The sequence below is a fragment of the Pogona vitticeps genome, chromosome 1 (assembly GCF_051106095.1).
Source record: "Pogona vitticeps strain Pit_001003342236 chromosome 1, PviZW2.1, whole genome shotgun sequence".
In the NCBI taxonomy this organism is placed as follows: Eukaryota; Metazoa; Chordata; class Lepidosauria; order Squamata; family Agamidae; genus Pogona; species Pogona vitticeps.
Genome location: NC_135783.1, coordinates 228,061,260 through 228,075,025, shown reverse-complemented (window position 1 = coordinate 228,075,025; position 13,766 = coordinate 228,061,260). Strand labels below are relative to the sequence as shown.

Sequence of the window (13,766 nt, the reverse complement as noted above, 5' to 3'; positions counted from 1 at the left end):
CGAGAAATTAAGATTATTTTGGGTTGCAGGGGATTTAGAACCAGTGTGGCCGGTGCCTGCGGACCACCTGCAGCAGTTTGCAGGTTTGAGGGGACTTGTGGGCCTGGGGGTGGTTACATTAGGTGCCGGCCAGCGTTGTGCGGTCTGAGAGACTGCACGACGATGGCGCGTGGGACTCACCCATATATGGTTGGAGGGAGGGTCCAATGAGACCTTCGGCCTCAAGCCTGATTGGCACTACCACAGGCCCTAGTTGGGAATAATTTCAGTTATCATTACCTATTCAATAAAGTGGCCCAGTTTATCCCATCACTTGTGTCTTGCCTATTTATTCCGGGGTGTGTGTGTGTGGAGAAAGGTTGTGACAACTGATAAACAAGGCCAGTGCTTCAGTGAATTTCTGATACAATGGTATCCATGGACATGGAATGCTTAGTGCCAAATTCAACACTGTTCAAATACTGTTTTCCCAAGAGACAGAAACATAGGATCTGTTAGCATTTGTGCTTTACCTTTCCAAATCAGTGGAAATACAAAGCTGGAAATCTTGTGAATGCATAGAGTTTTAAGAAATCTGCTACCTTTACTGTGTACTTCACACTTCTGTATCTTGGTTATTACTATTTTGTCAACTCCAAAACTGAACCAAAAATCACCTCTTCCCAGTCAGTAAAAAATAAAACAAGAATATACTTGTATATAGTATTAAATAGTATTTGAAGGATTACACAAGACACTATATTTGTGGTAGTGTCTCATGCAGTCCTTTGAAAGAATCCAAGCCAAGTCAAGCTTCCTTAAAAAATGTTAGGCATGGGCTTCTCCTACTACAAAGTTTCTGAAGTCCCACGAGCAGCAAATCGGTTTGCTCTGTATGTGTGTATGTGTGTTTGTGTGTGATTGGTCATTGGGAAGTAAATAAAGTGCTTCATTTGCAAGTTAACAGGGCAGCTTTGAAGAAAGGAATCCTTGGAGACAACAGCTTTATTACCTTTTAACTGTGAAGGTGCTGGCTGGATAACTCAGTGAGTTAGGTATCCAGAGATTGGAAGTTCGATTTCCTGCTGTGCATGCCAGAAGAGTCAGCCTTTGTAGCCTTGGGCAAGCTGTACAGTCCCAGGGCAGCCCACGAGAAGGGAATGGTAACCTGACTTGATAGCACACCATTATTATTCTTAATTGTGAATATGGTATACTTTGGCTCCTACAGTATGTTTAAAGGCTTACTACAGATAAATATCTAGGCTAAATATTCAGTGTGACAAAGAAAGAGGAAACTATTAACTAAAATCCAGTACCAAACCTATAGTGCATAAGTCTGCAGACATTTTCTGATTCCCCCTCAAACCTCCCTTGGGATTCTTTACATCAAGGAGAAGCATTTGAAGGCTGCAGAATGGGGATCATCCCAGCACTGGTGATTTTCAGAAATTAAAGATTCCTTGCTTTCTCCAACAGCCCCCAACATCTTCTCCACAATTAAAGGGAGCCTCAGGACCTTCAGGAAAAGTCAGACATTTTTATTCTACAAAAAACTGTTGCAGCTGATAAGGTCATCAACTTTACATAGTGTAAGTTCCACTACTAGATTTCAGGCTCTGTCATCTAGAGCACTGGTTCTTAACCTTGGGTTACTCAGGAGTTTTGGACTGCAACTCCCAGAAGCCTTTACCACCAACTGTGCTGGCTGGGGTTTCTGGGAGTTGCAGTTCAAAAACATCCGAGTAACAAAGGTTAAGAACCACTGATCTAGAGGAGACAACTAGTAGCTCAAAAATTATCAATGAAAATATCGGAATTTTATTTCAATATTCTTTGGATGAGAGTGACCACTTTTTAAAAATTCTCCCCCCACCTCAATTTATTAAGTCTGCCGATTAGATGTATAAATGTTTGTTCTCTCCACAATTTTATTTCAAACATGTATTTTGTAAAAAAAAATTATGTTAATAGAAAGGTGTAAAAATGACATATCTGCAGTGTGGCTTACACTGGACACTGTAGGTTAGGCTATGAGTGCATTATGCAATCCCAAAGTCTTGCCCAATTGAAAAAAGATCCCAATTTCATGTATACAGCGTGTTGACAGTACAACAACATTGCATTATTATCCTCTCTTTTTTGGGTGTGTGTGTGTTTCTCTATAATGCATCCTGGACTGAGAAATATAGTACACCTTCAGTGTAATTCACTATTACACTCCAACTGTGAGTTTCTGCCTCTCTCTGCTTTCATTCACAGCACCACATATACATCCCGCAATGTATTACTATTTCATACTGTTGAACTTGAACACAAATGTCAGAGGTTAGCAGTGAGAGGAAAGAAAACGAACAAGGGATGAATAATCAAGTGTCTTCTATTCCGAACTAGTTTCAGGGCTCTATTAGCCAGTCAATGTATTGAATCTATGTATAGATCACAGATTTAAGAACTCCTGAACTTTTCTCAAACTTAATCTGAAGAGTCAGGACAAACAAACTAACCTCTCTCTGTCCTGCCTAATTAGAAGTTCAGGTCTTTCTGTTGTATACAACAGTCCTGCCTCAAATAAGTATTTCATATTCACTCCTGGAAAAGTAATGATATTTAAGTGATCTTTGTCATGTCAGTACTCACTTTATAATAAGATCAGTACAATTTATCAGCAGCTGCTGTATGAGAAATTTTCTAATGAGGCCCAAAATCTTTTATTTTGACAGAGAGAAAAGGTCTTCCTTTTAATGCAACTTACGACTACGATTATATTTACTGAAAAATAGTGCCACAGTGGAGGCAAAACCTGAAATGAACACTTTGCACAAAGAATCAGTACACATTCTTTTAGTAACAAAGTTGATACAACAACGTTACAACAGCTGGAAAGAAACCAACACACATTTAACAGCTTTCCATTCTATCCACATGATTCAAACAATTTACTCAATTATTACTTTTGTATTCAAAGAGCTTATTTTCATGCAAATTTATATTCCGTTATGCATAAGGGATATTTTAAATTGTGCTGAAACAACTGCAAATTTAATTAAAGTTTGCCATTTGAAGCATAAAAATAGATTAAAGAAAATCCTGACAACAGAAAAATAAATATTCAGCTATTTAATTTAACTTTACATTTAATTTTAATCTAAACATCAAAATAACTATGGCTATAATCACTATTTCATGGTAAATGTTGGATGAAATGTATGGTTCTGTTCCCTCTCCAATTTAAAAGATACAAATATCTCAATAGAACAGCCTTTTGAGACAAAACATCTCCACTCTTTATAGCACTGTTTATATGGAGTAAATACATGGCTTCAAACCAGAACACATTTCATTGAGTCCTGCTGTTTTATGTAAGATTTGATTTTTTTAGCAAACATTCATATAATTATACAGTGTGAGTGGAGGCCAGCGGAGACACCTCCATCATACCGTCTAGCCCCAGACCAAGACCATAAGAGGGTACTGTACCTACTTTATTAAGGGAGATCATGCAAAATAAACCCAAGCTACAGGACAGAGCAACACGAGCCAAGGTTCTCTTACAGGAGCCAAGGAAAGACACCATGGTGTTTGCACACATGCTATAGGATGGTACAACCCAAACAGAGAGTTCCTCCACTGCAACTCTGGAGATTGCAATACATTCCCTCCCAATACCTAAGGATGGGGAATCTCAAATAGAACCCCTTCCCAGTAAAACCCCGGTTATTGCAGCTAACCATCTCCCAACTGAAGAAAATAGGAAAAACCACTGGGCTAGTCAGGTATAATCTAAACCAAATCCCTTATGAATACACAGTGGAAGTGAAGAACAGATATAAGGAACTCTATTTGGTGGACAGAGTGCCTGAAGAACTATGGATGGAGGCTTGTAACTTTCTACAGGAGGCAGCAACAAAAACCATCCCAAAGAGAAGGAAATGCAAGAAAGCAAAGTGGCTGTCCAACGAGGCCTTATAGATAGTGGAGGAGAGAAGGGAAACAAAACGCAAGGGAGATAGGGAAAGTTACAGAAAATTGAATGCAGATTTCCAAAAAACAGCAAGGAGAGATAAGAGAGCCTTCTTAAATGAACAGTGAAAAGACATAGAGGAAACTAATAGAAAGAAAACCCAGAGATGTGTTCAAGAAAATTGGAGATATTACAGGAACCTTTTGTTCAAAGATGGGCATGATAAAGGACAAAAATGGTAGGGACCTAACAGAAAGAGAAAAGAAGAGGTAGCAAAAACACACAGAGAAATTATACAAGAAATATCTGGATGTCCAGGACAACCCAGATAGTGTGGTTGCTGACCTGGAACCAGACAGCCTGGAGAGTGAAGTCAAGTGGACCTTAGAAAGCATGGCAAACAACAAGGCCAGTGGAGGTGATGGCATTCCAGTGGAACTATTTAAAATCTTAAAAGATGACGCTGTTAAGGTGCTACACTCGATATGTCAGCAAGTTTGGAAAACTCAGCAGTGGCCACAGGATTGGAAAAGATCAGTCTATATCCCAGTCCCAAAGAAAGGCAGTGCCAAAGAATGCTCCAACAACCGTACATTTGTACTCATTTCAGACACTAGCAAGGTTATGCTCAAAATCCTCCAAGGCAGGCTTCAGCAGTATGTGGACCGAGAACTCCCAGAAGTACAAGCTGGATTTTGAAGGGGCAGAGGAACTCGAGACCAAATTGCTAACATGTGCTGGATTATGGAGAAAGCCAGAGAGTTCCAAAAAAAAAATCTACTTCTGCTTCATTGACTACACAAAAGCCTTTGACTGTGTGGATCACAACAAACTATGGCAAGTTCTTAAAGAAATGAGAGTGCCTGACCACCTTGTCTATCTCCTTAAAAATCTATATGTGGGACAGGAAGCAACAGTTAGAACTGGATATGGAACAACTGATCGATTCAAAATTGGGAAAGGAGTATGACAAGGCTGTATATTGTCTCCCTTCTTATTTAACTTATATGCAGAATACATCATGCGAAAGGCTGGACTGGAGGAATTCCAAGCCAGAATTTAGATTGCCGGAAGAAATATCAACAACCTTAGATATGCAGATGATACCACTCTGATGGCAGAAAGTGAGGAAGAATTAAGGAACCTTGCAATGAGGGTGAAAGAGGAGAGGGCAAAAAAACAGTTTGAAGCTCAATATTAAAAAAAAAACAAACTAAAATCATGGCCACTGGTCTCCTCACCTCCTGGCAAATTTAGAAGGGGAAGATATGCAGGTAGTGACAGATTTTACTTTCTTGGGCTCCATGATCACTGCAGATGGTGACAGCAGCCCCAAAATTAAAAGATGGCTGCTTTTTGGGAAGAAAGTGATGACAAACCTCGACAGCATCTTAAAAAGCAGAGACATCACCTTGCTGACAGCTATGGTTTTTCCTGTAGTGATGTACGGAAGTGAGAGCTGAACCATAAAGAAAGCTGACCACCGAAGAATTAATGCTTTTGAACTGTGGTGCTAGAGGAGACTCTTGAGAGTCCCCTGGACTGCATAGAGAACACACCTATCCATTTTGAAGGAAATCAACCCTGAGTGCTCACTGCAAGAACAGATCCTGAAGTTGAGGCTCCAATACTTTAGCCATCGGATGAGAAGAGAAGACTCCCTGGAAAAGGCCCTGATGTGAAGCCAAGAGGAGAAGGGGACGACAGAGGATGAGATGGTTGGACAATGTCATCAAAACTACCAACATGAATTTTTCCAAACTCTGGGAGACAGTGGAAGACAGGAGGGCCTGGTGTGCTCTGGTCCATGGGGTCATGAGGAGTCAACAACAACAACATCTCCCAACTGAGCACCCTCTCCAGGAGGGGGAAGGGGACAAAGGGTGTTGGGAATTAGAGGAGAGAAGTGAGTTGTTCGAAGAAGTGGAGGTGGCAGACAGAGAGAGGGACATGGAAGAGAATTGGACCTAGCAGTCGAGGAAGAGAAGGAAGAGACCTGGGAAGATAGGAGGATTTGGGGAAAACCCTTCAGGCAGAGGAGGTGAAGGACACCAATACCTTCATCCTCCTCCCCAACCCCATTTCTGTGAGGAGAGAAAAATACAGGGACAGGGATCCGAATCGGATCTGTTGACTAGTTTGTTAAATGTCAGTTTACCTTTCCCCTGGTGTAATAAACCTTGTTGTTACTGACACCGGTGCCAATTTAATGGATTTGGAAATGGAGGAATCGCCACCTCTTGATTGAGGAGGGGAGTCAGCAGCATGCATACAGTCAATTTACCATTTTTAATACAGTAATCTTAATGCAGTCCTTTGAGGACCATTCACATTTCTATCTTTCTTCTGGTGGGAATCCCAAATATATTGTTTATAGGTCTTGGTGATGCCCTGACTATGGCTCTTTCTTCAACCCAAGTTATTAACTAGATACCCATGGTCTACATTTGGAACTGAGCAGTTGCATTAAAAGGTCAGCCACTGAACACCCTAAACTAGATTGGTTCAAAACTCAGACCTCTCCAATTCAGCCTCTGTGCACTCCTGTTTTTGGAAGGTTTCCTTCACCCAGGCTTAATAAAGGTGAGAGACTGAGGTAGGGGAGGTGTCATTGTGTCAGACCATAGAAAGTAGGTTTCCTAGCTGCATCCATGAGTGCACATTTTTCATGCTTCATGGCAATCCACCATGTTGGCAAAGATACTTGTGGTATGATCTAACTCCATTCTTACTCTAACACTGCTGCCTTACACAAAATACAACATGACAAGTTTCCCAGACAGTTCTATGTACTATATAAAAGCTCAACAAAACATCAGCTTAATATTGCTTTAGCATGGACAACAAAATGACACCATCAACTGCAGTGGAAAAAGCAGGATAGTTTACAGTGGTAGAGAACAGATCTGTCAACTCCATGCTCTTCAGCATCTGCTGTCTGAAAAAATCACTTTACCAGCCCTACTAAAGACATCCCATTGCCATTTCAGACTCTATTTCTCAAAATATAGTGAACATCACTAACAAAAGAAGGAATAAAGAGAAAACATATTTTGTACCATTTTATAGCATGACAAAGCAGGTCCTCCAAAATATATTTGACTGCTGATTAGAAACATATTTCTAAATCGTTTAGTATTTTAAGCAGAATTTACCATTATTGTTTTAAAACCATAATTTTCATTGCCTTGTGTACATAAGGCAGAAAAACTATTCTGCAGGTCATCTGAATAGCAATAATCTCCCAAACACTGACCCTTCTTATGTATGTTTTCTACACAATGAAACAACAGTTGTAGCATTTCAGTGCTCCATATATAATCATGTGGTACCTCTCTCATCTGTTCCATCTTCCCATAATGCGGTTTGTAATTGTTTGGTTTTAAGTAGGAGATCTTTCCAGCACATGTAGTTCTCTGTCAGCACATGTGATTTCACCCATAGAGTTACATTACAATTTGAAAACACCAGTATTCAAAAGCAATAAACAACAGTAAGGGCAATCACACTTAAAAATCATCAGCCTTATGGAAAATAACAAAAAGAATGACTAGCAATGCATCAGTTTAAATTCTCATCCAAACAAATTTAATCTGGAAAGCAAAACCACACCAAGACTTTGATTTGGTTTCACGAACACATATTGTCACTCATATCAAAGCAAGTAAAATAAAAATCATATAAATATATTTTACTACATGGTTCGACATCTGATTACTGTGTATTCCAGTAGTTCTTTTTTTTCCAGCTGCCTTACCTGTTTGATGTCATATGCAAGGAGAACATATTTTAAATCTGGAGAAACTGAATATCTTGAGGCTTTGAATGTTACCTGTAAAGAGAAGAGAGTACTGATCACAGTGCTACCTGAATATCTCTTTGTCTTTTCATTTCAAATATATAGACACTTGAACCAAGACAGAAAGGCTCTTAAAAAATAACCAAAAGGAGATTCTAAAACACTGGAAGAATTTCAAAAGCAATGTGAGATGCTGACCTGCTCTTCAAAATATCCCACTGTGTGAAATTATCCTTTGAATATGCCCTAAAGTAGCTTTTTGTGTCAGATATTTCTGCTTTTAAGTTTAAGGTAAATATGCTGTCTAAAGGTAAATATGCTATATCTACTGCAGTAGGTAGAACAGCTGCCAGTTATTTGAGCAGGTTTGAGTCTATATTGGTCTTAAACTGTTACACAGAAAAAGTCAGCATGATCTCTGAGAAAAACTCAGAGACAAGCAAGTATCCATTTCTCATCAGATTTCTTTCTGATCCAGACATTTTACAGAGCACCTTTTCTTTAAAAAAATAAATAAATCAATAAATCAAAAGATTTAAAATCTGCAGTGGTGTAGCAAATGTAATAGAGGAGAAAGAAGCATTATCAAACTAATAACACTTTATGTCTCGATAAGAATACATGACACCCAATTGAATTCAAGACTATAATTTAATCAGGAGGTAATGGTGGTGTCAGAAAGAATTTAATGGATCTATGTAGAGGAAGGATCAAAGTGTACTTGAAGCAACAGAACCATTGAAGAGAATTATTGTACGTGTATCTGAAGACACTTTCTATCTAAAGAACAAAGAGGTCAAGCATGAGGCATTTAAAAATGCAAAGAATAATATCTGCTTGTAGTTGAAATGCTTGCATTCAAACTGAAAAGGAAAATGGAGTGAAATGTTTAAAATAGATTATGCTCACAGATGTCAGTGCCCCTCTTTACCCCACAGGAATGAGAAATATAGAATAGGCATCAAGGTCTTTTAAAGCCCAGAGTGCCATATGACTATGCTGTCCATCTGAGTAGTTCCCAACCTGCAATCAGCAGTTTTGTCTGACTTCAGTAGACTCTGGAGAAGAATGGACTGGAGAGAGAAACTTTTCTCTATGGTCCACCTCCCAGGCATAAAATCAAATGACTTCAAAGAAAATGCCATTGCATCCAATGGAAGGCTTTCGCCTTCATTTGACCAGCTACAAATTCCCTTTTCAAGCCACAAGGTCAGAGTTTATGCAAGTCAGCTGTTCCACTTTTCTCCCTTTCCAAAATTACTGTTATTGCTCTTTTTAAACATGATCCTTTTTCTCACCTCTCTCCCTTTAAGCATATCTAAATACAAGGTATGGATGCCTCTGTACAATTTATCTGATCAGGTACAAGGACTGGGGAAGCCTCCATAGCACTTAGAATAACCTGATGTTTTCTGATCTTAGATGCTAAGGAGGCAGGGTCTGTTTAGCACTTGGGTGTAGACCAACAAGGAATATTAGGGATCTCCAGGTAAGCATTAGGGAAGTATCCTGTTTAAAACTACAGAGAATTGCTGCCAGTTAGAGTTGACATGACACCACTAGACTAGATGGACCATTGGTCTAAGGATGATATTGTTATCCGTAGTGTACTCTCTGAAGTCACAGTATTAGAGCATGCTGAAACAAGGAAACTTACCAGAAATTTCCCCAGGCATTGTAACCCATGTGTGCATTCCAAGGAAACATGTAATTTGTTTTTTAAAGGACATTTTAACCAGAAAGGGAGATAAAGATTATTGGGACCATTGATTTAGCACAGCTAAATGATGCTCCTGGACAACAACTCCCAAAAATCCTGGCTAGCAGAGGTGGTGAAGGCATCTTGGAGTTGTAGTCCAAGAGCATCTGGGGACCCAAGGTTGGAAGCAACCGATTTAGGGGCATCTTTAAATGACAAGAAATCTTGATGAAATGTCTTGGCACTATGAGGTGTCCCATCTTAAGAAAAGTACACAAAAAGCAGAAAATCTATCGCTGGTCAAGGTGTTCGCAACCTGTGCAAAATACCTCAAGCACAGAAATAGTGCCCTTTCCCTTTGTAAAGCAAAACAGGCACTGGAGTCATACAACCACTTGCTAATGTTTTCTTTCTTTGAAAAAGGTTGCAGAATCTCCATCTAATGTTTCTGACCCCTCAAAGTCTACACAACAAAGCAGCACACATTATCACTTTGTGCAAATGCACAATTGATGTAATTTGCACAAAGACTGTTATTCCTATTGTGAGAATTATCTTTTAGAGTGTGAAAAGATATCGTGCCACTTTTGCACCTCATCTTCACATGAGACAAGCATAGATTTACATCCCACTGTTAGGCTGAGGAGGAAGGCAGGATGGGCCTTTAAAATCAAGGGAACAGAGTTGAAAAGACCCTGAGACTATCCACAGTTTGCATTCAAAGGAAACTTTTGAAAAGGCATCCTAGAATGAAGAAGTCTTTGAAACTAATCATTTTAACATAGGTTTTTTTTCCATCTGAGAATGTGCAGGCCATCAGATGGTGTTCATTTTGCATTAATCTTTACAAGCCAGAGCATAGATAATATTTTGCATTAAATTCTTTAAAATTACCGTCCCTTTTAAATATACATTTTAGTTATTAAATTACTAATTTGTTTGGTGTGTATTATTTATTCAAATTATTCAATTTCATTGTCATAAAACCTCCCCACATCTCACTGTTGAAAACCAATAATGACATAATAATGTATCATTACTTATTCAAATTATTTAATCTAATTTTTATGAAACATCTTCACACCTCACCATTGGGGGTAGGCTGTTATATTTAATGAATTTCAGCTGAAAACCAACAATGTAATGCACACTATATATATGTACACACACACACATACACACACACAAAATATAACAAAATGGAATGAATACAAATAAAATATGGACATTGAAGCAATATTAAGATTTCAGTATTCTAAAATGGTGGGACTTGTACAGCTACGTAGTGTAGTGTAACTATAATTTTTTCAATACAGACTTTAGAAGAATCTTTAAAGAAACTCTTTGCTTGATTTTTAATTGTCTAATAAAGTCATCACCTGCTCCTGCATTTGTATTCTTTTAACAGAGTCTTTAAAAGGAGATTGACACCCAGCTACTGAAATTTCACAATTTTGCCTGTTGAGTTCAAGAAATAGCAGTTCAGAATGAAAGGTTCATTTTAAAAAAAGTTTTGGCAAATTATCAATCCCAACTCTCAGGTGACAGCAAATTCCCATGCCTAAATAAAAAAAGGAGGGTTGGATAATAAAAGACTTTCTGCTCCCCTTGTAGCAGTGCAAATTATTTGTTGTTTTCATGTGCTGTCAAGTTACATCAGATTTATGGTGACCCTATGAATTGGGAACCTGCAAAAAGTCCTGTTGTCAATAGTCCTGGTCAGCTCTTGCAAATTCAAGACTGACAATTTCTTCATTGGGTCAATCCATCTCTTATGCATTCTTCCTCATTTCTTGTTGCCTTCATGTCATCCATGCAAATGGAATTTTGCTTATATGTGTCATCAAGTTATTTCAAACTTACAGTAATCCTAAGAATTAATGTCCTCTAAAAGATCAAGACATTAACAGGTTGTGCAGGTATTTCAAACTACAAACTGATCTCCTTTACTGAGTTAATCCATTAAATGTTCAGCCTACCTCTCCTTATTGTCTTCTATTTTTTGTAATATTTATTATCTTTTTCAGTGAATCTTATGTCATCTTGTCAAGGTATGGCCAAAGAACAAAAGCCTAAGTGTAGTTATTTTAGCTTATAGGGAGAGATTATATTTGATTTGACCTAGAACCCATTCATTTGTCTTTCTGACTGTACATGGTACCCATATATAGTTTGATCTTTGTTTTGGGAGAAGATAATCTCTATTAGATTCACTATCTAGGGAGGGGGGGAAAGGAGTGAATGGTTACAGTTGAACAGCAGTACACTGATGGGCCTGCAGATGACTGACTATCCCATTATGAGCCCAGAAGATACAAAAACAGTGGGAGTGGTTAGCTGACTCACTGGGCTGTTAAGATGTTACAACTTGCTTTCTCTCTTTCTTTGTTCATTTTTGATTCTCCTTATTTCAAATTCTTTAGCCCCTTTTTTGATAGAATTTGTTGAGATACTTTGGTCTTGAGTGAAAACTTTCTAATTGACATGATCAATATTTCATTTCTTTCAATGTTGTCTTCAGCATGTTCTTGAATTGTTTCTTTTGTCCATTACACAATCAAACACCTGAAACAAGCTCTCAAAAGAAGATCATCAGCTGACATCCCAATGACATGGCCCAACCACTGAAGCTGTTGTCCCAAGAATATAAAAATACTTGTCATCTGTGTTTGCTTTAAGACTTCATTGTCAAAGACTTTATCTTGTTATATGATGTTGAAAATTCTCCGAAAAGAAGTTAAAACAAATGTGAGTGAACTTTTGTGCATGGCATTGATAGATAGTTCAAGACCCCACTTCATAAAATAGAGAGGATAGATCAACAGCTTTGTACATTTTCAGCTTAACAGACGGATTGATTCCATGTTCATTCCACACAAAGGATCTAAGTTTTCCAAAGGCAGTGCTGGCCTCACTGATTTGTGAGGTCACTTTATCATCACTGAGAATGCAGCAGGAGACAAAGCTGGCAAGATATGTGAAAGTATCCACTGTAGTAAAGCTGTGTGTGCATGTATCTTCAAAACTGGCTCCTCGTAAGGTATTATTAGAACAGGTTGGTACATCTTCACTGTCTTACCAGTACTGATCTTCATCCCAACATTGTTACATGCTGAGGAGAATACATCAAGACCTCTTTGCATATTTAGAGGGATGGTAGCCTTCAGAGTTCAATCATCAGCTAATAAAAGCTCACATACTGTGTAAAGTAAGACTTTAGTCACAGTCTAGATATTGCAGATTGAAAAGTTTCTCATCAGTACAATATCAATGATCAACACAAGCATTTTCTTCCCTTTAAGCATCACAGACCATTGCAGAAAACCTAAGAATGAAAAGAGTTGGAAGAACATAGTCTTGTTCTACACTATTTGTAGTGGGAAAGGAATCAGAGAGGATACCATTGTCAATGATACAAGCTTGCATACAATGATGGAATTACAGTACTGAATGATGTGTGTGAAGTTCTCAGGACATTCACATTTCTTCATTGTTTCAGCCCATCTATTTGTCTTTCTGTCTGTCCATAATACCTATAAAGACTTTCTTGGATGCCACATTTCAAATAAGTTCCCCCTCCCCCAGCTCACTTAATTGTTCAGCTTTCGCATTCACATATAAAAACAAGGAATATTGTAATACAGAGGATCTTGGCCTTAGTCTCCAATGACACATCCTTACCTTTGAGAATCCTTTCTAGTTTGTTAATAACAACTCTCCCATGTGTTCTCTTCTAATTTATTGGCTGCATTTTTCATTTTGACTAATAATTAGACCAAGATATAGAAAATCTTTAGTTTGATTTCTTCACTTTGAATATTGAAGTCGTGCAGTTATTTTGTCACAATTTCGAATCCTCCTAATATTTAACTATAATCTTGCCTTTACGCTTTCCTTTTAACCATCATCTGTAGTCCTTTCAGGTTGTTGCTGTCTTCTCGTAGTAATATGGTCTTGTCTGTCTGCATATCTTAAAGCATGGATGTTTACTCCACAAATTGTTTTCCACCATTTTTTCCTTCCACCAATTTTACACTCAAACACAGATATCTAGTTCTGATGCCTCAGTCCCATTGGGAGTCTGGCATTGGACTCTCTGCACCATTTTGGAAGAAGGCTGCTCTGAACCAGCAGGGGACTTGAATGACTGCCACTTGTTCTAATGATGCTGCTCCTACAAATTCTACAAGACTTAAATACTCTAAAATCATAGACTTACTGAAATATAACATACTGAAATGTAAGGTTACAAAAGCATTATCTTAGTTTTGGTATGGCTTTTATACAAATGCACCTGCTTGCAATCACTTCCAGGCATTTTTTTT

At 38.3% G+C, this 13,766-nt stretch overlaps 1 protein-coding gene across 2 annotated transcripts in view; it reads right to left on the bottom strand.

Annotated features, from left to right (window-relative positions):
* The window catches only part of DPP10 (dipeptidyl peptidase like 10), a 784,532-nt gene that overhangs the window by 197,077 nt on the left and 573,689 nt on the right, over positions 1–13,766 (bottom strand). For both annotated transcript variants that reach the window (XM_072984457.2, XM_020779615.3), the window contains exon 5: positions 7,701–7,775. In XM_072984457.2, the coding sequence (XP_072840558.2) occupies positions 7,701–7,775 (75 nt within the window). The remainder of the gene's footprint in view (positions 1–7,700; positions 7,776–13,766) is intronic.